This window comes from Lycium ferocissimum, chromosome 4 (genome assembly GCF_029784015.1).
Source record: "Lycium ferocissimum isolate CSIRO_LF1 chromosome 4, AGI_CSIRO_Lferr_CH_V1, whole genome shotgun sequence".
Taxonomy (NCBI): domain Eukaryota; kingdom Viridiplantae; phylum Streptophyta; class Magnoliopsida; order Solanales; family Solanaceae; genus Lycium; species Lycium ferocissimum.
The window spans coordinates 41,792,750-41,820,358 of record NC_081345.1 but is presented as its reverse complement, the minus strand read 5'-3'; the positions used below and the strand labels follow the sequence as shown (position 1 = coordinate 41,820,358).

Here is a 27,609-nt window from a genome sequence, read left to right as displayed (position 1 = left end):
CACTGCAGTGGGCATGTTATGATATTGCCCCGGACGCGGGAGGCTCCCGGACGCGGGCTAATGATAATAACACCGAGCCTCAATGGCCGGGCATGATACTATATATGATGACACCGAGCCTTAATGGCCGGCATGGTACTATGTATATGTATAAAAAGTTTTTTTTTAAAAGCTGAGCATGCATGACATCCGCCTTATGAGGCATCCAGATGTACAAGTTATCTCTCTTATTCCATGTTACCTTCCGTATCTATATTATGTTGTTATTCATGCCTTACATACTCGCACATTATTAAACGTACGTCCCTTCGTGGAGGACGCGTTTCATGCCACGCGAGTGTATACGGACGAGTAGAGGGATATTAGTGTAAGAAGATGTTCCACCGGACGGGCGAGCTCCATTTCCTTCGGAGTGTTGCCGAGTCGGAGTATCTATGTTATGGTATCTTGATTTATGTTAGAGACTTTGGCACGGAGTCACGTATATAACATGTCGGTCTTGTAAGCGGCTGCGTGCCGATGTATCATTATGCATTATGTTACAAATTTCATATGTTTACGATTTTACTTGATTTGAGAAAGACGAAAAACATGTTTTTTGAAAAGCTTTCATTATGCACTCATTTCATGATTTAAGAGTCCAGAAGATTATGAGTATAACGAGAACCGGGTTCGGGCTTTTGCACAAGTAAGGGTCGGGTCCCATCACGCCTATCAAAAGTTGGGGTGTGACATTAACATCCATGGGATATAAAATTTATTGACATTTAAAATTCTAAGTTCAAGCTTTAAATAATATGTAAAACGAAAAAACTACGAAAAAATTTAAGAAATATTTATAAATTACGTTACTAATAAATATTTTTATGTATAAAATATTTTAAAAATTGAATACATGTAATGTCAGATTGGTTTGACTTTTTTTAGCTAAAACCAAACCAAACCAATTATGATCGGTTTTTTTATATTATTTTTTTAATACCAAATTAAATCAAACCAAATCACTAATTGAATTTTTTTCTCGTTTTATCGATTTGGTGAGATTTATCGGTTTACTTTGTACACCCTAGTCCAATCAACCGTTTCTCAAGTGTCCCCTACTATCAATTTTCGTACACTGAGCTGATCACAGTTACACTGAATGAAAGGCCTTAAATTCAATCTGATCTGTACTGACCTGTCAGCAGCTGTCTAGCACTTGCTCTGTGCTCTATTGCTAAAATTTTGTTAACTAGATTAAGAACTACTCCTACCATTCATTTATTACGAAGTAGAACCAGAATTAAGTGATTATCTAATAGCCTTCACTATTGTGAATGAAGTTGCAACATTCATCTGAATCTACCCTGAATGTTATAATGCTGAAACTTGCACGAGTCACTGAAATTGGACTGAGAGCATTGCCCATTACTAGTCCACTTAAATGCAGATCAGTCAAAACAACAAGGCTTTCAAGCCTTCCATTGAGAAGAAAAGAGAGAAGTTTTTCAGTTGACCAGTCTGCAGGGGATTGAAAATAAATGCAAGAGTGTCACACCTGAGATTTGCACTTACAACGTAGAACAATTTTTAAGTCACTTTTCTGTTACGCTAAATTTTTTATATTTTACTTTGTTTGCATAGCATAATTTTCCAATGAAGCGAATTATTTGAACCCCTTCAATCACATATATAGCTCTGCTCCGGGTGTGAGTCTGGGAGCTGCGCTAGACCCAAGGGAGGGCAAAACTAAGCTTTTTAAATTGTATATGAAGCGTTGTACCCTCTTGACATGGTACAATGACAAAAGGGGTTCGAACGTTTCTTTACGCGACAGCTTCAATTTCAAATGTGACATTTTTTACTTTCTTTTGTATAAATTTCTAACTTTGACGTTAAGGATTGAGTCTATGATCTTGTTCGGTTGATCAACTCATTGAACCCACTCTAAATCCTTCTGCTTGATAAAGTATTAACCAACATAATGTCTATGGTAGCTGCATGGATGAACGGCTTAACTTGAAGCACGTATAGCATAACATCCTAACCCAATCCTTACAAAGGCAACTTGTAGAAAAAAATCTAGTTCTAATGCCAAGTTGACCCCTTTTTTACTCACTTTAACGCTTTTGGGAGGCCGCCCATTTAATACAATCCAACCTACCAAGAATACTAATCCATAGTCCCCTTTCCTATATAAACAAATGCCTCATCACTTTACCATTTATACTACCAAACATACATAGATCAAGAAAAGAGTAGTACCCTTTCTAGCTAGCTACTAATATTGCTAGTTCAATATGTCTAGTCCATTTTTTGCTAGTACTAGTATTTTCCTAGTAGTGTTTATTGGAACATTTGTAATTTGTACTGAGGGTGCTCCTCGAGCTTTCTTTGTATTTGGTGACTCCCTTGTTGACAATGGCAACAACAATTATTTACTAACTTCAGCAAGGGCTGATTCTCCACCTTATGGGATTGATTATCCTACTCATCGTCCTACTGGCCGTTTTTCCAATGGCTTCAACATACCTGATCTTATAAGTAAGAGTTATAACTATTTTTCCATCTCTTTCTCCGTCTATCAGAGGTGGATCTAGAGTTGGTTCAATATTGAGTTTATCTGAACCAATTGCTTTCGTTTCGGATCATAAGTATGGATACAAAGAAAAAAATTAGGGTTACTTGCACTATTTGGCCTTTTTTGGGTCTACTCTTAAATTTAGCACGTTGGGTAATGAGGATATCATTTAAATAGGGGCCTCAACAAAGGTCACTTGTGCATATGTCCCAAAATTTTGTGCTTATATGTAAAGATTAGGCTTATTTTTGAATTCATTGACTTTAAATCTTATAGTTGCCTTGATAAGGAACTTAAGCGGTAACATTCACAAATAGTCATTTTTCAGCTCTTTAATAGAAAAAATCATTGTCGTGGAATTTAAAATTCAATGACAGTGACTAATTTTCAAAGACAGGATCAAAAAGTGATCAGTAAATGTTATTTCCATAACTTAAATCATTTGAATCTTGTTTAATTTCCGGTTAATGACAATGTATATGGACAGGCCAAAAGCTTGGTGCTGAGCCAACATTGCCTTACTTGGACCCTGAGCTTACTGGAGATAAGTTGCTCGTTGGAGCAAATTTTGCTTCTGCTGGAATTGGAATTCTTAACGATACTGGAATTCAGTTTGTAAGTACAATTTTTTTGTGTTTACTTCTTTACATCTATTTTGTGGACTTAAGAAGTGTAAATATTTTGCGGGATCAATGGATTTTAGCCCATTATAGTAGAAGTAGTTTAGATTGTTCAGTTACCGTTTCTATTAGGTTATTGTTAATTATATGCTTATAACAAGAACTTATCTGCAATTTTACCTTGTCAAATTAATTTTTTGTACATATATACTCACTGGTTGGACTAACTAGTGAATTTGGTTTTGCTTAAATTTCTATATTGACAGCACTGTAAAGATCTTTTACATTATCATAATAGTTTAACATGAGATAGCAAGTAAGTCATTTTTTTTATTAAATTACTCGTAATTACCTTATAAGTAGTCCATTACGTAAGTACATGATCCATGTATAAAACTTGAATTATATTGTTGTTGTTTTGTGGTAGGCAAACATAATAAGAATATCACAGCAAATACAGAACTTCCAGCAGTACCAGGAACGAGTGAGTGCTCTTATAGGAGAAGAACAAACAGAGCGGCTAGTTAACGGAGCACTTGTTCTCATTACTTTGGGAGGCAATGACTATGTCAACAACTATTTTCTCACACCAGTTACTCTAAGACGACTTCAGTACAATCTTCAAGATTTCTCTGTTTATATCATCTCCGAGTACCGCAAGATCTTGATGGTAATGTATACATCTCTTGTTCTCCGTGATTGCATGTGTAGTCAGTGTAGAAGTTGTCAAGAAGAAAAAAAATCAAGTGTTTTATTAGTCATTGGGAAACGACGTCCTTAGATTAAATTAAGAGCTTAAGTTATATTCGTTGTCAATGTAAAATTTACATTATCAATTGTCACCTAAAGGATATCTACAGGTAGGTCTCCTTAAAATATGAAATTTGTAATCTTGAAAATAAAACATGTTTCTTGCTATAACAGTAAAAATAACCCGATGATGTAAAAAAAATTTACACTTGTCGTGTATATAACTTAATTGTTAAATTAATGTAGACTCAAGCAAGATTTAAGAACTTGTCTACAAAACTAAATTTGTTTGTTGACTTGTTCAGCAGGTTTAGTTTATAAACGACTGATCAAATTATTAGGTCAAAACCACTCAAAATGCAACCCCAAACTATATATTCAAAACTAGGAATGATTATGTTGGAGAGGTTATGTTACGATCATTTATTTGACTCATCTTGATCCGACTCATTTGACCTAAGCAAACTTTGGACGGATTAGATCACGTCCTGCTTTAATTAACCTAATCAAGTTTGATCTAATATGCTTACTTGCCACCTCTATGTACTTACAAAACAAAGCTTGTTATAAGCTTTGAGTAACAGCTAGAATTAAATATATGGAATTGTTTGCAGAAGCTGTATGATTTGGGAGCTAGAAGAGTTTTGGTGACAGGGTCTGGTCCATTAGGTTGTGTGCCATCTAGTCTAGCCGCAAGGAGCACTAATGGGGAATGTGCTGAGGAGCCTCAAAGAGCTTCAGCTATTTTCAACCCTCTCCTTGTCCAAATGATTCAAGGTCTCAATCAAGAACTTGGCTCTGATGTCTTTGTAGCCGCAAATGCTGTGGAGATGCAAAATGACTTCATCAAAAATCCCCAAGCTTTTGGTATGAAATCTTTTAGTAATTGTTTCTAAAATTAAGTTTAAGTGTCTGCACCCACGGTATCTGGTATCCCTTTTGAAGCCCGATAATTTTCATTTTGTGCCGGAAAGTTTCGCTTTGTGGGGCTCTTTATCAAAGGCGATTTCAATTTCTAAAAGTTTTGATCCCTAAATCTCTGGTTTTAGGATGGGGTACTTCCCACACCACCAAAGCCTTTGACGGTAATAATATTTTGTTAGATGTAACAACTACAAAATTGTTACTTGGAAAATAGAGTAAACAACATACTATAGCATATTAAACTACATTGATAATTTTAAAAAAACACATCGTCAGTTTATAATACAATTTTAATCATATATACATGACTGCATAAAATATTCTTATATTATTAGTGTATTTCAACATGTTTTAATTGGTTAATTACCTATAGTCTAACTTGTTATAGACGATTACCCGAAGTTTTGTTTTGTGACCTGATAGTCTTTTTTTTTTTTTTTATTTTTTTTTTTTAATGATGTCAGTATGAAGAAGTTAACTAACTCTTGTTACAGACGATTACCAGAACTTATTTTTTGTTATAAACTACAATAGAGTGTAAAAATTTCTCTACAATGTCTTTATATACGAGTTAAACTCTTTCAATTTAGCTTCAAATGAATGAAGGGAGCACCATTACTTTAACTAAATTGACTAACCAATAAACTTTATGTCAAAATTAATTAACAGGTTTTGTTACATCAAAGATAGCATGTTGTGGACAAGGGCCATATAATGGAGTTGGCATTTGCACAGCTGCTTCAAATATATGCCCAAACAGAGATATATATGCATTTTGGGATCCTTTCCATCCATCAGAACGTGCCAATAAACTCATTGTCCAAACAATTTTTACTGGTTCCAACAAGTACATGACACCAATGAACTTGAGCACCATTATGGCTATCGACTCTCTGTAGTTCCAATTATATATTACTCCTCTTTTTTGAGGTTGTTCTTTCAATTTTATGTTTTAAAGTTGCTAGCTAGTTAAATGCAACTGTATTATATTTATTACTGTAATTTTGTTATATAATGAAATATATATATCAGTGTTTTAAAAGGCGGGGGCGTAAGGCGAGGTGTTTTACGTCTGCCTTAGTGAGGCGTACGGGGCGTAAGCCTCATGGGACTTTAATTTTTAGTATTTCATAAATGGATATAATTATAATAAATACTTTTAAATAGGTAAAATAGCGTTATAATTTGGAGAAAACTATAAATATATGCTCCATCCTTTTCAAGTTTGAATTTGTTCATTTGGAATCTGGGTTCTTCTACTTCATACCGAAGAAATGATTCATCGAAATAATGAGTCACCATTGATATCGACACATCTGAGATCGCCAAATGCTCGGGAGTTCCTCTATTCAATCCTTTTCCTTCTTATTGTTGCTGGATATCTCGTTCGTACACATCTTTTCTTTGTTTCCCGGGCCTAAACTATAAATATATGCTCCATCCCCACAAAAAAAACTAATTAGAACAATCTATTATACGCTACTTACAAGCACAAGTGACTGCTCGTTACTTTTTTGAGATAGTAGAAGACAAGACAAATAATTGGAAAAGAACATATATTAGGTATTCTAGCAATAAAAAAAAGTCGTGACTTTTAAATTTAATGTTTCGGTTCCTTTTTAAAATATTTGAGTAATTACTAGTTGACTTTTGAGAATTTGGGCATTATATTGAGGACTTATTTAACAAATTTTGTTTTAATTTGAAGAAGTTTTCTGGGCTTATGCCCCAACAAAAAAAACTCGCCCCAAACGCTCAGACGTACTCCCAAATTGTTGGGCGTACTCCTTTTGAGACTTTCGCCTCGAACCATCGCCCCAGGGCATTTTTGATACGCCCCGCCCCGAGGCTCGCCCCGAAAAGGCCTTTTAAAACACTGATATATATATATATGATGAGTGATAAAAGGGATATGTGATGTGTTTTTGTCTAATATCTATGATATGGGATGTTGATGTCATTTGACACTATCGTATTTGATGTTGTAAATCCTACGGAAGAAAATTCTCGTAGCTTCAGGCATGTTAAAGAAGTATAATATTACATTAGCAAAGACGTATTCTTTAGAATTCAACAGGCTCATTTAGTATAAATTTCAAGTAGAAACAATAAAAATTATAGTAAAAACTCAGCGAATGAAAGAAGAATATTTATGTTATATTATGTATCTCACAAATTAAAAGAAAAAATAAGGTGTATCTTCACATGACAAATGGACATGTATCTATAGGTAAGGCAAGATAAGAATATTTTAATGACCAAATAATGATCATTTTGGGCTAATGGCTAGAATAAAATTAAGAACCCGTTATATGAAATACAACAACAACAACATATATAGTGTATAAAGAATAGAGTCTGGGAAGGGAAGGGTAGGATGGACGCAAACCTTTTTCCTACCTTTGTAAGGTAGGAGATTGTTTCCGGTATACCCTCGACAACCTATTTTATGAAATAAAAAGTTATAATCAATGTTCGAGAGAGTCATAATCTAGATACTTATATATATATATATATATATATATATATATATATATATATATATATATATATATATATATATATATATATATATATATATATATATTGAAGATATCACATTCACTATTTCCAACATTACCTGTTGTGCCACTTTCCTCAAATACTTGCTTCCTGCCATTCAATTCAAACATTGCTTCTACTAGGCCGTCCACTTCCTCATTTTTTTCCCGAGTTCAAACGTTCAACATGATTCTCTCAGACATCCTACATGATTTTCTCAAGCGTCCCGATATATTTTTACTTGTTTATATATTGTGGGTTTGTAGTATGATTAGTTCATCGAAATAAAAGTCCTTTCACTTTCAAGTTTATTTTTCACTTTAAAGTTCATTTTTTACTGTTTTCATCAAATCTAACGAATAAAGGATGTTAATGTTGTAAATAGCCAAAGTAAATAGTAGTAAGAGAATGGATGCCCATGTTGTTCAGGACAACCCATATCCCTTATTCTTTGATGTTGTGTACAAGTTACCTACTTTACTTTTTGTCCTATAAATTGCATTGTATTCGATGGAAAGGTGACACACAATTGAAAGAAACAAAAGGCAGCTTTCTTATTTGCTTCTACCATTACTCCCTTTCTCTTTATATTTTAAAGCTTTGTTAATTGTGTTTTTGCTATATCGCTATTAATTCATAACACGTTATCAGCACGAGATTCTAACCAAACACTTATCTCTATTAAGTTAAATCTTATTAAGGTATGTGCTACATCCATTTACTTTTAATAGATACAAAAAAAAAAAATGATACAGTAGATTTAATAATTGACGGAAAGAAATTATCTTCTCTAATCCTTACATTTGCTTTTTTATTATTTTAGTTTAACATGTTTCGTATATTTATACAAATATTATATGTGACTTTCTTTTAGCAAGTATAATATTCCATGGAACCTTATGCTACTGTTTGAAAAAAAAAAAAAGGGTTATTGGCTTATGGAAATAAAGATATTGTTTTGAGATTGTGTTATTTTATTATCTCTAATTTATTTATCTTCTATGATAGCTTCACTATGTCGAATTTATCAAAACTTGAGTTTGTGGCACTTGACATCACTGGAAAGAATTACCTGTCATGGGTGCTCGATGCTGAAATTCACCTAGACGCTAAAGGTCTTGGTGTCACTATTACCCAGGGTAATGCAGCTTCGAGCCAGGACAAAGCAAAAGCTATGATCTTCCTTCGTCATCATGCGATGAAGGTTTGAAGGCCGAATATTTGACAAAGAAAGATCCACTTGAATTGTGGACGAGTTTGAAGGAAAGGTATGACCACCTTAAGGCAACGGTATTGCCGAGGGAGCTCGTTATGAGTGGATTCACTTACGGTTACGGGATTTTAAAGCATGTGATTATAACTTCTGTTGTATGTAGAATTACTTCCCAATTAAAATTATGCGGGGAAAATGTAAAGATGAGGATATGTTGGAAAAGACTCTTTCGACATTTCATGCCTCTAATTTGGTACTACGGCGGCAATCTTGAAAGGGGATTTAAAAAACATTCTGATTTGATCTCATGCCTCCTTGTGGCTGAGCAACATAACACCCTTCTGTTGAAAAATCATGAAGCCCGTCCCCCAGGAACTGCTCCATTCCCAGAAGCGAATGTGGTAGCGGTAAATGGCCAGCCTGAAAGAAGACAAAATAATAATAATCGGGGCCATAATAATGTGCGTGGGCGTGGCAAGGGCAAGGGACGATATAATAATCGTCGTGGTGGTGGTCACCAGAAAAGGGAGAACAATATGGGTTCTCAGAGCAATCATTCTAGAGGCAACTGTCATCGTTGTGGTATGAAAGGCCACTGGAAAAATGAATGTCGGGCGCCTGAGCATTTTGCTAGGCTTTATCGAAATTCCTTTAAAGAAAGGCAAATATAGGTGGTGCCTCTTACATTGTGCCCGGGTTAGTCACACTGACTTTCAACAATGATCTTTGAGCGGGGCCTTCACATAAATATGATCTTTCTTTGAAGCAAATATGGCTTTGAAGGATGATGATTTTGATGGCCTCGATGATATTACTCATTTGGAAGTTGAAGACTTCTTTGGGGATCAAAACTAAAGTTTGATCATTTGGCTGGGGAATGAATTATGTTGTTGTTCTTATCTATATGTTTTTAATTATTATGTTCTTCCTTATGTTGTTTTTATTTTTCAAGAAGTACTTAAGTTTTCTGTTCTATGTTCTTATGATGTACTTTTATTTTATGAAGATAAATAAAATTCCTCAGTCTTCAATTGGATCCAAGATGAGTAATGGAGATATGTGCCTTCTGGATAGTGCCACAACTCACACTATACTAAGAGAAAAAGAAATATTTCTCTCATTTGGTTATGAAAAAGGCCTATGTCAATACAATAGTTTGGTAGTACAAAATTAATTGAGGGCTGGGAAGAGCGGCCTTATTACTACGGAGGAACAATATTGGACATTAATAATGCATTGTATTGTAGTAAGTCTCGAGAGAAACTTGTTGAGTTTCAAGGTCATTAAGCAAAATGGCTATCGTGTTGAGGTACTGCCATGAAGAAAATGTTGAATACCTTTATATTACTACAATAAAAGCCGGGGAAAATTTGTGCAAGAAAGATTACCTCCACTTTCTTCTGGGTTGTACTATACAAGTATTGGTGTGGTTGAAACACATGCTGTAGTAAACAAAATGTTTACTGATTCTAATGACTTTATCATTTGGCATGACCGGTTGGGCCATCCCGGTTCTAATATGATGCGCAAAATAATTGAGAATTCAAATGGGCATACTTTGAAGAACCAAAAGATTCTTCAATCAAGGGAATTCTCTTGTGCTGCTTGTTCTCAAGGAAAATTGGTTATTAAACCATCAGCAATTAAGGTTGGGATTGAATCCCCTGCATTTCTGGAACGTATACAGGGTGATATATGTGGACCAATTCACCCTCCATGTGGACCATTCAAATATTATATGGTCTTGGTAGATGCATCTACAAGATGGTCACATGTGTGCTTATTATCGGCTTCATGATATGGCATTTGCGAGATTGTTGGCTCAAATAATAAGGTTAAGAGCACAATTTCAGATTATGCAATAAAGACAATCCGTCTTGATAATCTTTGGTGAGTTTACATCTCAAGCTTTTAATGATTATTGTATGGCCACTGGAATAACAGTTGAACATCCAGTTGCCCATGTTCATACTCAAAATGGTCTAGCAGAATCATTGATTAAGCGCCTCCAATTAATAGCTAGACCATTGCTAATGAGGACGAAACTTCCTATTTCTGTATGGGGGCATGCTATTCTGCATGCAGCAGCACTTGTGCGCATAAGACCAACCGGTTATCATGAATTCTCCCCATTACAATTGGCTTTTGGCCGGGGAGCCAAATATTTCCCATCTCGGAATCTTTGGATGTGCGGTATATGTTCCAATTTCTCCACCACAACGCACAAAGATGGGCCCCCAAAGAACGTTGGGGATATATGTTGGGTATGAATCTCCTTCCATTATAAAATATTTGGAACTTTGTATTGGAGATTTATTTACGGCAAGATTTGTTGATTGTCATTTTGATGAATCGATTATACCCAACATTAGGGACAAAAAAGAAGCAGTTGGAAAAGGAGATAGACTGGAATGCATTATCACTATCTCATTTAGATCCTCGAACAAATCAATGTGAACAAAAGGTTCAAAAGATGATTTATTTGCAAAATGTTACCAAATCAAGCGCCGGATGCATTTACTAACCTTCCGAGGATCACAAAATCGCATATTCCAGCTGCAAATACTCCAGTTCGAGTTGATGTCCCGGTAGGACAAATGGTTAATGCAAATGAGTCTAGGCCACATCTCAAACGTGGTAGACCAATCGGTTCTAAGGATAAAAATCCTCGAAAAAGAAAGGGAGTGAATGATCAAAATGATCATCATATGGAGGCAATTGCTCAAAAAGAGCCTCGAGATATAACAAATGATAAGACCACAGAGAAGGTCCAGTTACCTGTAAACATTGAGAATGATGAAATCTCAATAAGTTATATCTCGACGGAAAAAGGTGGGCCGAAATGATATTGTGGTCGACAATACTTTTGCCTATAATGTTCTTGTTGAAATAATGCAATAAGATGAGAATCTTGAGCCAAAATCTATTGATGAATGTAGACAGAGAAATGATTGACCAAAATGGAAAGACGCAATTCAAGCAGAATTGACTTCACTTGAAAAACGTGAAGTTTTCGGACCAGTAGTCCGAATACCTGAAGATGTCAAACCAATAGGGTACAAATGGGTGTTTGTGCGAAAACGAAATGAAAAAGGTGAAGTCGTAAGACATATGTCACGACCCAACCCCGTAGGCCGTGACTAGTGCCCGAGCTGGACACTCGTACACACCCATTAACCAGAATCAGCGTACAAATGCTTACACATATACGAAGATCATACGTAGTCTCAAATTGTCGCATGTACAAATATATATATATATATATATATATATATATATATATATATATATATATATATATATATATATATATCACAGAAGCCAGTAAGGCTATCATAAAGCACAACGTCCCAGAATATATACACAAACGCAAGCGACAAGGCTGTCAAGGCGAATGGGACCCAAAGCATAAATCATACGAACACAGGCGAACGATAATATTCCACAACCCACATATATGTCTACGGACCTCTAAGAGTAACAACGAATCATATGACGGGACGGGGCCCCGTCGTACCTGAATAAACATATACATATGCAACGGAAGAGTCCGTACCAAAATATGGACTCGGGAACAAAGGAGCACTCCCGAAGATATGCAGTGGGTGTCCTGGTGGCGGATCACCAAAGTGGGCGTACGCACATGCGAGCATGAAACGCAGCCCCCGAAGAAAGGGGGTCAGTACGGAATATGTACTGAGTATGCAAAGCATGAAATACAGTAAATAGGATCATAATCGGAACAAAAAGTACAAAAAATAAGTGTAATATCCAAAATACCAAAATATTTACATTTTGAAACACAAATCATGCATGGGGCTCAGGGAACATGGTCGCCACCCCGTCATTTGGCGCCATAACACATCATACTCGAGAAAGATTGCATATCTCCGTAACCCGAGCATATCTCCGTAACACATCATAACGCCAACACATCATAACACCCGAATATATACGGAACCGGCCTCTGCGAGGGACTCGGCGAACCATAACACATCATACTCCGAATATAACATAGTGCGCACGATAACATAACCGGCCCGGGACTCGGCGAAAGATATATCAACCATATGCACGAGCAGAGTCGTGAGTAACCATATGCATAAAAATCATCATTACAGACTCAATAAATAAGTAGACTAACCAACACTCGGGGGTCGGTGTGAAAGCCATATTAAGTTCTTTCAAAAAGTCGTTAGAACTATACAAAAGAAAGTCTCGGGACCCACGGACAAGTATCAACCCGATCCGAGCCCGCCTGTGAAAGTTAGAGCCATTATACGCTATAGAACCTTCTACGAACATGTCGAAGCGATCCGAGCCCGTCTATGAAAGTTAGGGACCTTTTTCAACATAGAACCCTTTAGAAACAAAACTTTTTATGCAACCTTTGAAATCCAATCATCCACAAGACATAAAGACCATAGCTCGACGATATTAAGAATGAGAAAGTCAGGAAGTGAATAAGGATCGTAGACATGCCCGGATCGTAAGAATAGGGTTACCCCGAGGCTCGTATCATAGCTTACCTACAACTAAGACATGCCAAAAGAAAGAAAGGTTAGGCTTTACATACCTCGTCCGCTTCCTAAGCTAATCCAAACTCAAGTCTCGGGCTTCCCAAGATCTACAATAACGTCATTAAATACTAACATTAGTTAGATACTTAAGAATTCAATCCCAAGCTAGCACTTAATCTACAAAAATTTGGGCAGCATTTCCCCTATAAATTCAACATCCCCGAGAATTTAACTCGGCCAAATCATCAACAACAATACCAACAACCATATTAACAATAAGTTCCAAAACAGCCCGTCAATTACAATCAACACAACACAAGTTTTCATGACACTTAGTCCACCAATTACATGAGATCAACAACATAACACATTATCTCAATCATTAATCCCTCAATTCAACAAGAGCAGCCCACTAAACAAATATAACTTTATCTCTAATCATCAAATTCCCTTTACTTTCGTCATTTGATTCATAACAACAACAACAATACTAATTAAAATTTGCTCACAGCTTCTAACTTAAAATAACCTCCACGGCCCAAACAAAGCTTCAACATCAACCCACACAATTTTTTGCATTCAATTCCACATCCACCACGTCATACCAAGATTAATCATTCCCAAAACATGGAAAAGGGGATGGAATCTTACCTTAGAAGCCAAGCTCTTAAAGTCAACATGTAGCCTCTTCAAGAATAGCCATGGCCGTGAGTTGCCATGGCTGTTGTGATCTCCATATTTTTCCTTCAATTAGCCATGAAATCCCTCAATTTAATTATGTAGAAAGGAAGGAGAGGGGCTGGCCGAAAGCCCTTAAATGGTACCATGGCCGTGACTCTTTTCTCTCTCTCAATTCTTTATCCACAAGATGAAAATGATCCTTTGTTCTTTGAATTTTCTGGAAATATTGGGAACTTTTGTGCTGAAAAAATGAGATTTTTGTCCCTTAAAAAGGAATGCGAAGTCGGTTTTACTTTGTAGCTACTGATGCGCATCGTATTATTGTAATGGTACCACGGAATCTTTTGTTTCTGCATCGACGATTCGATTTGTAACGTCTATAATTCTCTACTCCGATGTCCTATCAATGAACGGTTTGTTGCATTACAAACTAGACTCGACGAACTTCATTTTAGGATTTTGAAACACCTTAAAACTCCACATATACTATGAGATATGCGCCTCCAAAGTTGACTAAAATCCGTCCCGCGTTTCTCAAATTTTCGTCGAACTTATTTTCTTCAATTTGCTCAATCCCGAAATATTCCGAAATTCTCCATACATGATATTTATCACTTATTACACTAATAATGGCCATGTTCTCGTGTTTCAAAATACTCTTTCCCGATTACGACTTACGAGATCGTAATTCACCCTTTTTCTTCGTTGTTACGTACTCTCCATGGCTTGTGCCTTTCAAAACATCCTGGGATGTCTCCGACACCCCATTACTACGATGAGGTACATGTCATACTCATGCTCTGAAAACGCAGGGTATAACAACATAAAGCACGACTTGTGGCACAAGGATTTTCACAAGGTCGGCATTGATTATGTGGAGACATATTCTCACATGGTGGATGCGAATTACCTTCGGTATCTAATAAATCTAGCAGTTCATGAAAAGCTTGATATGCGGTTGATGGATGTTGTCACAGCCTATTTATATGGCTCATTAGACCACGACATTTTTATAAAAATCCCTGAAGGATTCAAAGTACCTGAAGCGTACAAAAATTCACGAGAAACTTGTTCAATAAAGCTTCAGAAATCCTTATATGGATTGAAACAATCAGGGCAGATTGTACCTGCCTTAGCGAATTTTTGCTAAAGGAAGGATATAAAAGTGATCCTATCTGTCCTTGTGTTTTTATGAAAAGGTCTGGATCTGAATTTGTCATAATTGCTGTATATGTTGATGACTTGAATATTATTGGAACTCCTGAAGAGCTTCCAAAGGCGGTAGAATGCTTGAAAAAGGAATTTGAAATGAAAGATCTTGGAAAGACAAAATTTTGTCTTGGTCTACAAATTGAGCATTTTACAAGCGGAACATTTGGCCATCAATCAACATATACTGAAAATATTTTAAAGAGATTTTACATGAATAAAGCGCATCCATTAAGTACCCCGATGGTTGTGAGATCACTTGATATTAATAAAGATCCATTTCGACCTTACGAAAATGACGAAGAGCTTGTTGGTCTTTGAAATACCATATCTTAGTGCAATTGGGGCATTAATGTATCTAGCCAATTCTCGACCGTATATAGCTTTCTCTGTAGCTTATTAGCAAGATTTAGTTCTTCCCCAACAAGAAGACATTGGAATGGTATTAAGCATATATTCGATACCTTTCGAGGCACCGTTGACATGGGGCTCGTTTTTTATTCAAATGAATCAGACTCACAACTAATTGGTTATGCAGATGCAGGATATTTGTTTGACCCACATAAAGGTCAATCTCAGACCGGTTATTTATTTACATGTGGAGGTACAGCAATATCATGGCGTTCAACCAAACAAACTATGGTTGCTACTTCTTCAAATCATGCAGAGATAATAGCAATTCATGAAGCAAGTCGAGAATGTGTTTGGTTGAGATCAATAACTCAAAACATCCAGGAGACATGTGGCCTTGCTTTGGAAAGAGATATTCCAACAACATTGTATGAAGACAATGCTGCATGCATAGCTCAACTAAGAGGAGGATACATTAAAGAGAGACGAGAACAAAGCACATTTCGCCAAAATTCTTCTTCATCCGATCTTCAAAAGAAAGGTGAAATAGATGTTCAATAGGTTCGTTCAAGTGACAATTTGGCGGATATGTTCACTAAGGCATTGCCAACCTCAACATTTGAGAAAATGATATACAAAATTGGAATGCGTCATCTCCGAGACATTAAGTAATGTTTTCATCGGGGGGAGTAAATACGCGCGACTTTTTCCCTTAACCAAGGTTTTGTCCCAGGTTTTCACCCGGTAAGGTTTTTTAATGAAGAGCGACAAAAACGCGTATTACGAATAACTATGTACACCTTTTCTTTCACTAAGAATTTCTTTTTACATGGACATCCGAAGTGTTGTAAATAGTCAAAGTAAATAGTAGTAAGAGAATGGATGCCCATGTTGTTCGGGACAACCCATATCCCTTACTCTTTGATGTTGTGTACAAGTTACCTACTTTACTTTTTGTCTATAAATTGCATTGTATTCGATGGAAAGGTGACACACAAAGAAACAAAAGGCAGCTTTCTTATTTGCTTCTACCATTACTCCCTTTCTCTTTATATTTTAAAGCTTTGTTAATTGTGTTTTTGCTATATCGCTATTAATTCATAACAGTTAAATATTTGACAGAGACTAAATGGACCAAAAGGTCCAAAACTCATACTTAAGGGACTATGTTGAACCTACCTTAAAAATTAGGATATGCGAAAATTCAGACAGTGAAGTGTCCAACCTAGAAATAATATCAAGAACTTGAAGAAGGTGAAAGACTTGACAGAGATGCCCCAAGTCAAATCCTATTGAAAAAAAACAAAATTCTTTTAATTCACTTCGAATCTTGTTTTTTCATAGCCCTTTTTCCTTTCCCTGTTAAATTCTTGCTATTTTTTTTAATTATTTGTTGCACATATTCACATTTGTATATGAAATTTAGCAACCCCACATGTAAAAATCGCAGCTTTATTGGGTATTAATCTTGGGGTTGTGAAAACATGAGGGAAGTTGAAGTTCCATCATTAATCACCTTATGTATATACTCAGTCAGAGATGAACTCATTCGAGGTAAACTGTTTTCCTGTTTATGGAAATACTCCCTCTGTCCCAATTTAACTTTTCGCATTCCGAGATTCAAATTGCATTAATTTTGACCAACATTTTAATATATATTTTTTCACCAATTGATATGAGAAACGTCGCAATTTATAGGACTTTTTATGTAGTTTTCAAATATATAAATTTTAATCTTAAAATGTTGAGCTAATCTAATCCAATTTAGCTTCAAAGTTTAGTCAAATTGACTTTGAAAAGTATCATATAAATTGGGACAGAGGGAGTACCTATTTTTAGATGGTGGGAACTATACTCAGCTATTGCTTAGCAATTTTGTTTTTTTGTTTTTGTTTTCAGGAAATGATGATCTTTCATCAGTATTATATCAACTTCCCACAGAGTTGTTCGACCAATTGTTGCGACAGCTACCTCCATTGGCGTTGCACAAGTTACAAGAAAGGTTTTTTTTTTTAAGCTCAAAACTCTATCATAGATTCAGAATTTGAAGTTTATTGGTTTTTACAGTAATCAAAAATCACTTTATAATATTAACTGGGTTCACAATCAAATATTTATAAATATATACTATGTTCCGTGAACCCGTAGGTAAAGCTTTGGATCCGCCACTGACTATATACGTCTCTTTAGTAAACAAATTTAGTAAACAATTTTTATCCTAACATCTTTCCATGTTTTGTTGGGATCAGTTTGCCTCGAGCCTCCTCCCTTATCATTGAAACAGCAGTGTGAGCTTACATTGGATGCAAAATTTGTATAGGTGGAGTTTAGTAGAGAATCCCTATATTCTTTTTGATGACCGTCGTATCCGGCCAGTGTGTGCGTACCTTGACTAAAGGTACTGGCTACCTCCCACCAGTATAGGTATCGAGCAACTCTGTCCGCCAAGGTTTGGACAGATGGGAAGAGATCACCTAGTATTTTTTTGCCTCCGCTGGTATTTGAACCTGAGACATTATAGTTCTCAACCCACTTCGTTAAACTATAGGAACTTTGAGAATTGTGAGAATTGCTATATTTAGAGAACCCCTTGTTTGTTTTTAATTAAGATATAATTGAGTATTGGATTATAACTGGCTCAAAAGGAGCTGAATGGATATTGAGAATTCATACTGTTGATCGACTAGTTTGGGATTGATCACATTGTAAAGCTTTATATAAAACAGCCATGACTTAATTATCCTCATTGTACATCCAAAAGCATGAATATAAATACTCATCTAAACATTGTCAGAGACTTCTACTGCTAATACTACTAGTAGTTTGTCACAATCAGAATACAAGCATTACTCTTGTTATATAGTCTCGTCCACCTAACACATCTGGCCATAGTTTATCTGGAACTCGATACCAGCAGCTATTTGGTGGTGAACTTGGAAAGAAAGAAAAGAAATGCAAGAATTGTTAGAGGAAAAAAGAATCTGTAATACATGGCTTCACTTAATTGTAAAACCATGATAGACTTTTTGAGCTTTTTGCACAATGTGTAGTAGCTTTCCTGTACACACTGTCCAACATACTCTTATTGCTGGTAAATAATTTACCTATCTTCTACTGGTAAAAATAAATAAATAAATCTGACCACATTTATTTCAAAGGCTGATCATCTTGATTAAGTTACAGACGAAAAAGATTATATCTGCTCATCAGCAGTATGTGTAATTTGCATCTTGATCCCATGTCTGTTCTCAGAGATCGATTATCTCTTTTTATCTACTGAAAGTTCATTTGTAACTATTGCTAAACTAAAAGGACACGAATAATGGTGTATAGTTTAAAAATTTTGGTGTATCGACTGTTTGAGAAAGTGGTTTGGAATTTAGAGTGATGAAGCTAGTTAACAGTGAATTGATCAACATTGTAAGAGAGTCAAATTTATAACTGATACAGTTAGTTGATGTTATTTAGGTTTTTTCACATGGACCTTTATGTAGTGGCACAAGTGCTTAATAGTGGCTGAACTTTAACCAGAATCTTGTGTTGCAGGAAATCTGATATCTTGGATGATTATGAGCTTTTGACTGACGGTGTTGATAATCACAGAAAGCGTAAAAGGTCTGCATTTGTAGTTTCATTTAGGAAATTGAGTGAGTTTTCTGCATTTGTAGATGATTTTCGTTTGAATGAAACTTAGAATATGTTTCCGCAGATATCTGAATTTTGAGGAAGAGTGGAAAAAACTGTATGAAGAACGGTGGCCTGCTCTTGGTCGGAGGAGTAAGAATTTCAAGAGTAAGTCATTTGCCAGGTCAGCAAAAGCGAAAGAAGTAGAGTGTGAATCCGCAGATGACTGGCAACAGATGTACTGGGAAGCACATTTGCAGAAGTACGAACATCAAATGATCTACTTATTGGTGGTTACCCCTATTTTATACGGCTTCAGTTCACCTGTCATTTTAAAATTCCACATTTTCTAAGGAACAGTTGCCTGGATACAGTAGCAGAGATAGCTTTATTCCCATCTTTTCATGGTCCAATTGGTGACTTAGAAGTTCAAGGTAAGAAATTCATGTTAATTGATGTCTCTTATCATCAGTTGCACCACCTTCTGGCAAGTCAATTTATGGCTGCTATGCCTTCCTTCTTTATGCATCCTCTTTTAGATGCTGTCTTGGGTTAAAACCAAAGTTTTCTATTAAACATTCAAATACTCTTGTGGGGTTAACTTTCCGTTCTTCCTTACCTCTTTTCTATTTGGGTAAGGAATATTTTATACACACTATGCGAAAGCTAAGTTTTGGACAAAGGGTTTAAAAAGGATTTTGAAGGAGGTTGAATCTTTCCAGATGCCTTTATTTTGTATGTATTTTTTTTTATTTTTTTTATCACAAGTGGTATTTGTATGCAGAAGTCTTTTGCTGGTCTGGAAAATTTATAGTGCAAGAAAGTTCTAAAAAAATGCCCTGAACTAGTCACGTGATTTAGTTGATACAGGCTTTTTTTGTTTGTGCAGGATCAATCCTAAACTATATTGATCGTAAGGGAGACATCAATCGATTCACCTGTGACCATTCCAAGTTCGCTTATCACTGCCAACAATTTGGATCGTATGCCAGGTGTAGTTTTACAGATTCTTAAATCTGCAGCTTTTAGCTATTCGGAGGACAATGAGCCTCATGACAGAAATATCTTTAAATGCCATATGCAAATAAATGTTCCTATATTACGAGTCATCGTCTTGAATACTGCATTTGTGAAGGATCATTGAAGGTTGGAACTGGGGTTCTCTAGGGGTGTGCAGAGAATAAGTGATTGTTTTTTAACATTGAAAGTATAAATTTGGAGCCTTCATGTGTATGCAGATCCTTCATTGTTGCATATGATTTGTGCATCATGCTAAATATTGTGTTTCAACTACCCTTCTTTATGTTCTCAAACTTAGTTCCTGTTGAATTATATTTGTTTTGATTGCAGACACCTGAGACTGCCAAATGTTCTGTGTGTGGAAGAAACTTGTGTAAGTTGTACATACTGTGCAGTACATGTTCTCTATTTCAAATTGAATGTCCAATTTGACTTTCTTATATCAAGCAGGACATTTTAAATTGAAATCACATATAGACATTTAACTTCTTGATGCAGAAAAAAAAAAAAACCTTCCAACTGATAATACTTGTGTGAAATTTTGATTTCTAATTTTGTCATCAAATAGAAAAAGAATAACGTGAAAAGTAGGTTAGAAAATGCGCGTTTAATGGATATTCAGGCATTACATTAAATATGCAGAGAAGAGAATATTTGATTTATTGACCTATAAGACTTTCTTTAGTTTGTCTATATAATTACCTTATATTTCTTTCTTGCAGCTTTCACTTAGAAATGCAAGGTTGGAGAGTTTGGAATTACAGTGGATTAAGTCTGATGAGCATGTAAGTTTAGTTCTTTTGTATATGTGCTGTACATCTTAGCTTTCAGGAAAAAGCAAAATGCACCAGTAACAAAACTAAGAAGAGGAAAGATTAACCCTAAGTTCAATATCCTTTGCTTTGAAACCAATCCACGCTCAGCACCCCACCCCCAATCCCCGTACAAAAAATGCACCAAAAAGATCGACTGTTCTGAAGGATATAAATTAGCATTCTGATAGTAGAGGAACATTTTGGTGCATCTTGCAACTTCATTTTCTTATTTTGCTTTACTATATTGAGTTATAAAAGAAGTGGATCCTTAATCAATGCTCAGTCCTGAAGCTCTGTAAAACTGTTCTCCCCGTCAGGATTGATCTTTGACTATAATATCAGATTCATGATAGAGTTGTGTTTGTTCCTTAAGATTTTGTGCCATGTTGTCTCAAGTGCTTGTTCAATTTCCCTTTGGCATCTGTAGTAAACAGGAAAATTAAAACAGTTCTTTGTTTTGAATTCTTATATCTTCTGGAGTAGAACTTGTTATGCTGAAGAGTTAACTGTTACATTTCTTACAGGTCGAGGGGTTATGCAAACTCATCAACCAGAACTATGGATCCCTAAAGTCGATTAAATTCATGCATTGCAAGTTTACGATGGCTTCTCTTAATGCAATTTGTGACTTGCTATGCATGCATTGTCCTCAAGCACATGGATTGCAACATTTCTCAATCAAGACATCAAGCCTCCTAGAGACCCCTTCATTGCCTGCTGGACTGATATATTTGCTATCATCAGGGAGGTATAGAGGATTTCACTGCAGTTTCCATCAGCTCCTTTATTCTAACTTTATGCTTTATTATACTCATAATCGGCAGTTATTTACTTCAAAGTATTTTTAACAATTAAGTTGTTTAATGTGATGTGTATCTTCATATTTATGCTATCATAAAACAAGATGCCATGTGAGTTCATTAGTGGAATTCCCTCTTATGGCAGTATTGCTGCTTGTGGATCTGTCTGCTTACGAAGTTTAAACTGCAATGGTACTAGTGACAGTAATATCACAGATAGTGATATTTTTTGGAGTTTTCTGGTTGGAAGAAATTGCAATTTTGTTAAAATGCTCAATCTTACTAGTGCGACGACAGTGTTTTAGTGGACTGCAGATCCCCTATATACTTTTTTTTTTTCAAAAAAATTAGGTATTATACTTTTTTCTTGCTCAATATATTTTCCTGGGTGATTCTGGGAAATTGGTTAATTTTTTTAATCTGTATCTGCAATAATCTCATTTCTTTCAAGCGGAATTTGGTAACAATGTGGGATTTAGTAACTTCAGAGAGTTCACACTTCGCTCATAGTTTCTCTACGGTTGGAGACAAAATTCATGCCTGTGAATTTAGTTCCTAAATGAAAAAAGATTCTATGTAAGCCTGTAATTGACGTTCATCCTAGAGATATGGAGACAGTCGTGATAGTTATCATTTAAGTGCTTATGTATTGCAGTTTCTTGTTCATTCTGTGCATCATGGTACATACTACATACCATCTACTGTAACCCACTAAAATGATTCCATAACATTTGTGCATCATGTTTCTGCTAGGTCCCTATCTTCATTATGCTTATCAGACAGCCATCTTCCTCGACATTTTGCGAGGATAGTTTTTGATACCCTCATTGATGCTTCATCTAGTATTACCATTCTGGACCTTTCGGAAAACAATGTGAGTAACGATATTTGCTCTGCTCTTGTTGTATTGTACTGATGTAATCATCAATCGACCTATAGAAGATTTTACACTGCAGATTATGGGATGGCTTTCTCATTTTAAATGGAAGTACAGAAGTACCACAGAGCCATCAGGGACGTACAATTCATTGAAGTCATTAAAGGTGCTTAATTTAAGGTATGTTTTGACTTTTCTAGTCCTGCCTCAAAGAGTATCCTCTCATACTGAACTGTCTTAGCATAAACAGTTCCATAGTATTTTAATCACAGGTGACCTAGTTGAGTCTGCAGGAAAGGTGTATTTGTGTTAGGGGTGTCAAATGGGCAGGTTGGGCTAGATTTGGGCAGGTCAAAATGGGCTGAGTTAATAAATGGGTGGATCATAGTTACTTGGGCTGAAATGGATTTAAAAGCGGGTCATAACCCAACCTGCCAGTTCTTACTAAGTTTTAATTTCATTGTTTGTTCTTTTATGTAATTTTTTGAGTACCTAATAAAATTATTTTTTCTTATTATGACTATATATAACATTATCAAATTAAAAAATGTCTTTTTGAATCCCAATGGGTCAATTTTGGGCTACATATTAGCCCAGTTTGGGCTACATATCGGCCCAATTTTTAGATGGGCTGAAATGACCTCCCGAATACTTGAACGGGTTGGGGGGTCATGTTTTCATGGGCTAATTTTGCCACCCTCTAATCTGTATTGTCGTCTTTGCTGCAATAAAAGTTTACTTGTTTCTCCAACTTCAGGAACTGCAATCTACAGAGGGACGATGTGGATTGTCTCAGATATGCTCTAGTCCACATCCCTAATCTTGAGCAACTTGATCTCAGTGACAATCCTATCGAGGATGCTGGAATCAGGTTTGTTGAATTTAGCTATCTGTTTACAGTGACCAACTTGCTAAGCTTTTACAACTGCGTTTTTCTTCAGGTGTCTGATTACCTACTTCACAGAGATGTCAAATAGACATTTCCCCCTTGTCGAATTGAAGCTGGGAAGTTGTGAGCTTACATGCTTTGGAGTTTGTGAACTTCTAGAAGTTCTTTCAGCTTTGAGAAAACCACTGAATTTTCTCTCGATTGGAGGCAATTCTCTTGGCAGGTTGGTAAAATAGATGCAATTACAAAATTACATTGAACTTTCTTCATTCTTCTCCTAAATAGATGATATTTCCCGAGGGAAAACCATATATGACCTGGAAAGTTAGTTTATCAGTTGGCCTTCTCATGCTTCCTTTGTGCTTTAATTTTGTATGAGTTAACTCTTTCACTTTATCAACTAAAGTTGGGAGACATTTTAGCCTTGTTCTGGGTTTTATTGATGCCATGTTAAACTGCTTGAAATATAAGGTGAATGCTTTCATGGAAAATATGCTGCAAATCTAATCTTTTCTTTTTGTCCTAGGAGTTGTATATCAGGTCATTTCATTATTTGTGTTTTAATAGTTGTCCTTTGTTGTGAAGTTAATAACCTGTTTGACCAAGCTTCCAAAATCTGCTCATTTCGGTAAGTGTTTTTTGTCAGAAGTGCTTTTGGAGAGTAGCGGTTTGTGTTTGCTAATCAATTTGAAAATCACTTTCGCTGATATTATAGTAGTATTTTGTGCTTGGCCGATATTATAGTAGTATTTTGTGCTTGGCCAAACATGCTATAACTCTCTAATAGGATCACCAAATTCTGAGAACCTGTTGCATTTGATATCTCGCTGACTTGAAGACATCAGATCTCCTTTTAATCATTGCTAAATTACATCATCATTGCAGCAAAATAGTCTCATTACACTATTCATACTGCCAGAAGCTCGTCTGTGCCATATTACCGCCTTTTGTTATTCTCATTTGACACTTCCAACCTTTTCCATGAGAACATTTTTTGATATTCCGATTTCCCAACTTTTCTGTAGTGAGATAGGAACACCACTAGGGAAGTTTCTATGCGGAGGTCTTCAAGCTCTTGATATTGAAGACATTGGGCTAGGTTCTTCTGGCTTCATGAGAGCAGGCAAAGAGTTAGTCAAGGAGTCAAAGCTCCACTCCATCAACATAAGGTTAAAGGGAATTTTCATTGAACTTCTCCTTATGGATTTTGAACTGAGAGTAACATTTTCATTAAACTTATGCAGCAAGAATCGAGGTGGAATTGAAACTGCAAGATTTTTGGCGAAGCTTTTCTCTCATGCCCCTCATCTTTCAACAGTAAACGCAAAATACAACTTTATGCCCAAAGAATCTTTGTCAATCCTTTGCTCTGCTGTAAAAGCTGCAAAAGGTACAACCTTCTAATGCTCTATTTCTTCCCTCGTTGTGCTTTTTCGCTGGTGCCAAAGTTTAAAACTGTAATATTCAATATGCATCGCCAAGCTGGACTCAGTGAGAAAAGAAGTTCAAATATTAGTTATGTTAGTTCATTTGAATTGTTAGCTTGGAATAAATTGGCAGGAAGGATGAAATTTTGATTTATGAGTTTGAACTCAAATGTTAGTTAGAGTTGGCTGGCTGAAATTGTGGAGGGAATTGAGATGTATAAGAGCCTCATTTGCACACAAGTTAGTGGACATCCAATCACTTGTGCTCTCAACTCAGCTTGCTTAGTTTACTTTTCCTGTTTCTCTTAGCTCTCTACTGCACTTTCCAGTTTTTCCGGTCGAGTTTTAGCATAACATTAAGTTTAGTGGCCTGACGTTTCTGATATTTCTTTTGAAAAAAAATTGACGGGATATGCGAGTTGACATGGATAATATTTAAATGCATGTCAAAAGCATTATTTTGTGCCTTCAATGTCACTTAATTGTGGAATTGATTGACCTTTTCTTTGCGATTGGTTAGGTAAACTGGAGCATTTGGATTTGAGGGGAAATATCTTATGTGGACAACAAACTGATCTACCTGAGCTGGCTGAATTTCAAACCAATGGATTTTCTATTTTGGAACTCTCTTATTCACCAGCTGCAAGTGAACCTTATGATGATGATCCTTAGTTGCTTCAACTGTCGGATGAAAGCTTCGAGCACAAATAATGATCTTTCTATGCCCCCAGGGCTTTGGTTCAATGGCTAAGATAGTACAGCACACTAAGTGTGGGTAGGAGCATTTCACGAGTTTCTGATCCTGTTGTGGATCATGTTTGGTATTTAAGCGAAGAAGGGTAGAGGTACACACCCCTTATCAAAAAAAAAAAAAAAAAAAAAAGGTAGAGCTGCACACCCATTATCAACACGAGCATTGAGGCTGAAGACAATAAATAGTGAATAAAAAAAGAAGTGTAATGATATTTTTGTAACACTAAATACTGGCCATTCCCGTATATGTTGTGTTGCATATCGAAAAAGTTTTTCTCCTATACAAGTATCGTGATCTGTAACTTTTTCAGATTTTGACGTGTTAATTTTTGGTTTGAGGTGCTGAATTCTTGTTCATGGACAAAGCTGTTAGACATTGCAGCAGAAATATCCTTATTTTCAAATTTGTTTACTTGCATTAGCTTAATAGATTTTACTAATCACACAAGGGTGCATAAATAATTAAGAGATTTGGTTTTGTAGTTCATTACATTTAGTCATATGGTCCTTTTACGTTAGATAAATAGAAAGGAGAACGTTTTTTTTAACTTAAATTGTAAGTGAATATAAGAGATCTATCGTTTCTTATGCAAGGCATTCAACCAATAACAAAAGTTTCAAATTCCTTGCTCCCAACAAAATATTCATATTTTCGGACAAGCATATTTACTCTAAAACAATATCTACCTAATAACATGGAAAACATTTTACAAGAATATTTACTCTAAAAAAGAATTTAGAAAAGTAAAGTTGATACTCCCAAGTCATGCCGCTACTATTATACTACCAGTCCACAAATTAGTAATATTTTTCTTCACGCGCAGATGGGTAATAAGTGCAAAACACACGATTTGTCACGTCAACGTGAGGTATTTAGGGGAGACTTTTTGGGAACCCATAGATTTTGAAAGAAATATATAAATGAACTTGTCTATAATAAAACTAGTTATGTGAGGCCGAGAACATGTGAGGTTCTACCAAACTCAATATAAAAAGCGAGATATTTTAACTAAAGAATATAATTTGTGTTAAGACAAGTGCACAACAACAACAACAACAACCATATACCTATCAGTGGTCCCACCAGTGTAGTTATATAAAAGCAAAATTTTCATTCCACTCCTTTAATATTTTAACTTCCATTTTGATGAAATTATTTAATTCAAATCAAATTTGGAACGAATTTGACATTATAACTTATGTATCCTAATTTTTAAAGTTATTTAGTTCTAAATAAATAATCTATACATAGTTAATGAACTTTTAAGACAAATACATAATTTAACTTATTACGGATGGAAATGCTTCCTCTCTAATTAGGAATTAGGGGTTCGAACATGGATATGGAAAAAAATCTTTGGAGGAAGCGCTCCCCCGAATAAGGCGCGATGCGATGCGAATTATACGGATTAATTGGGCTCGAATGCGGATATCGAGCACCAATCGAAAATTAAAGAACGTGAAAAATGAGGTAGGAGGTTCGATAGCTTTTGAAAAGTAGACTTTAAAAACAAAAAAACAAAAAAATTGACATAAATAAATAAGATTAGGACCTAAAAGTAATTAATTAAAAAGTTTTAAAAAAAATTGAAAATTATTGTAAGGACTACAAAAGTCCCAGTACCGATACTTTTTGAAAAGTAGACTTTAAAAACAAAAAATAAAAAAATTGACTTAAATAAATAAAATTAGGACATAAAAGTAATTAATGAAAAAGTTTTTAAAAATTTGGGAAATTATTGTGAGGACTACAAAAGCAGCAGATGGAGCTGCTCCTCTCTTAATTAGGGATTAGGGGTTCGAACATGGATATGAAAAAAAATCTTTGGAGGAAGCGCTCCCCCCGAATAGGCGCGATGCGATCATGCGAATTATCTGGATTAATTGGGCTCGAATGCGGATATCGAGCACTAATCGAAAAAATCAAAGAACGTGAAAAAATGAGGTAGGAGGTTCGATAGGCTTTTGAAAAGAGAGACTTTAAAAACAAAAACAAAAAAATTGACATAAATAAATAAGATTAGGACCTAAAAGT

The 27,609-nt window shown here is 35.6% G+C and overlaps 2 protein-coding genes across 6 annotated transcripts; both read left to right on the top strand.

The window, feature by feature from the left end:
• The first annotated feature begins 2,198 nt into the window (after nt 1-2,198).
• LOC132053027 (GDSL esterase/lipase At4g28780-like) lies at nt 2,199-5,896 on the top strand. Its single transcript, XM_059444809.1, has 5 exons — nt 2,199-2,523; nt 3,048-3,175; nt 3,608-3,850; nt 4,545-4,797; nt 5,524-5,896. The coding sequence occupies exons 1-5, from the start codon at nt 2,280-2,282 to the stop codon at nt 5,751-5,753; spliced, it is 1,098 nt and encodes a 365-aa protein (XP_059300792.1). The 5' UTR covers nt 2,199-2,279; the 3' UTR covers nt 5,754-5,896.
• Nucleotides 5,897-16,575: 10,679 nt separating this feature from the next.
• Nucleotides 16,576-25,944, top strand: LOC132053026 (uncharacterized). Of its 5 annotated transcripts, none has more exons than XR_009414054.1 (17): nt 16,578-16,923; nt 17,269-17,371; nt 18,916-18,984; nt 19,079-19,255; nt 19,348-19,427; nt 19,883-19,985; nt 20,344-20,386; nt 20,736-20,798; nt 21,353-21,576; nt 22,382-22,502; nt 22,585-22,685; nt 23,263-23,376; nt 23,447-23,617; nt 24,420-24,563; nt 24,639-24,784; nt 24,955-25,061; nt 25,342-25,487. XR_009414054.1 is itself a non-coding variant. In XM_059444806.1 (17 exons), exons 2-17 carry the CDS (start codon nt 16,854-16,856, stop codon nt 25,491-25,493), a joined length of 1,881 nt encoding a protein of 626 aa, XP_059300789.1. In that variant the 5' UTR covers nt 16,579-16,623; nt 16,820-16,853; the 3' UTR covers nt 25,494-25,944. The 5 variants fall into 5 exon arrangements, 4 of the variants coding, with proteins under 4 accessions (XP_059300787.1, XP_059300789.1, XP_059300788.1 ...); XM_059444806.1 differs by lacking the exon at nt 24,955-25,061 and having other exon boundaries at nt 16,579-16,623; nt 16,820-16,923; nt 25,342-25,944; XM_059444805.1 differs by lacking the exon at nt 24,955-25,061 and adding an exon at nt 25,536-25,944 and having other exon boundaries at nt 16,579-16,923; nt 25,342-25,501.
• The last annotated feature ends 1,665 nt before the right edge of the window (nt 25,945-27,609 follow it).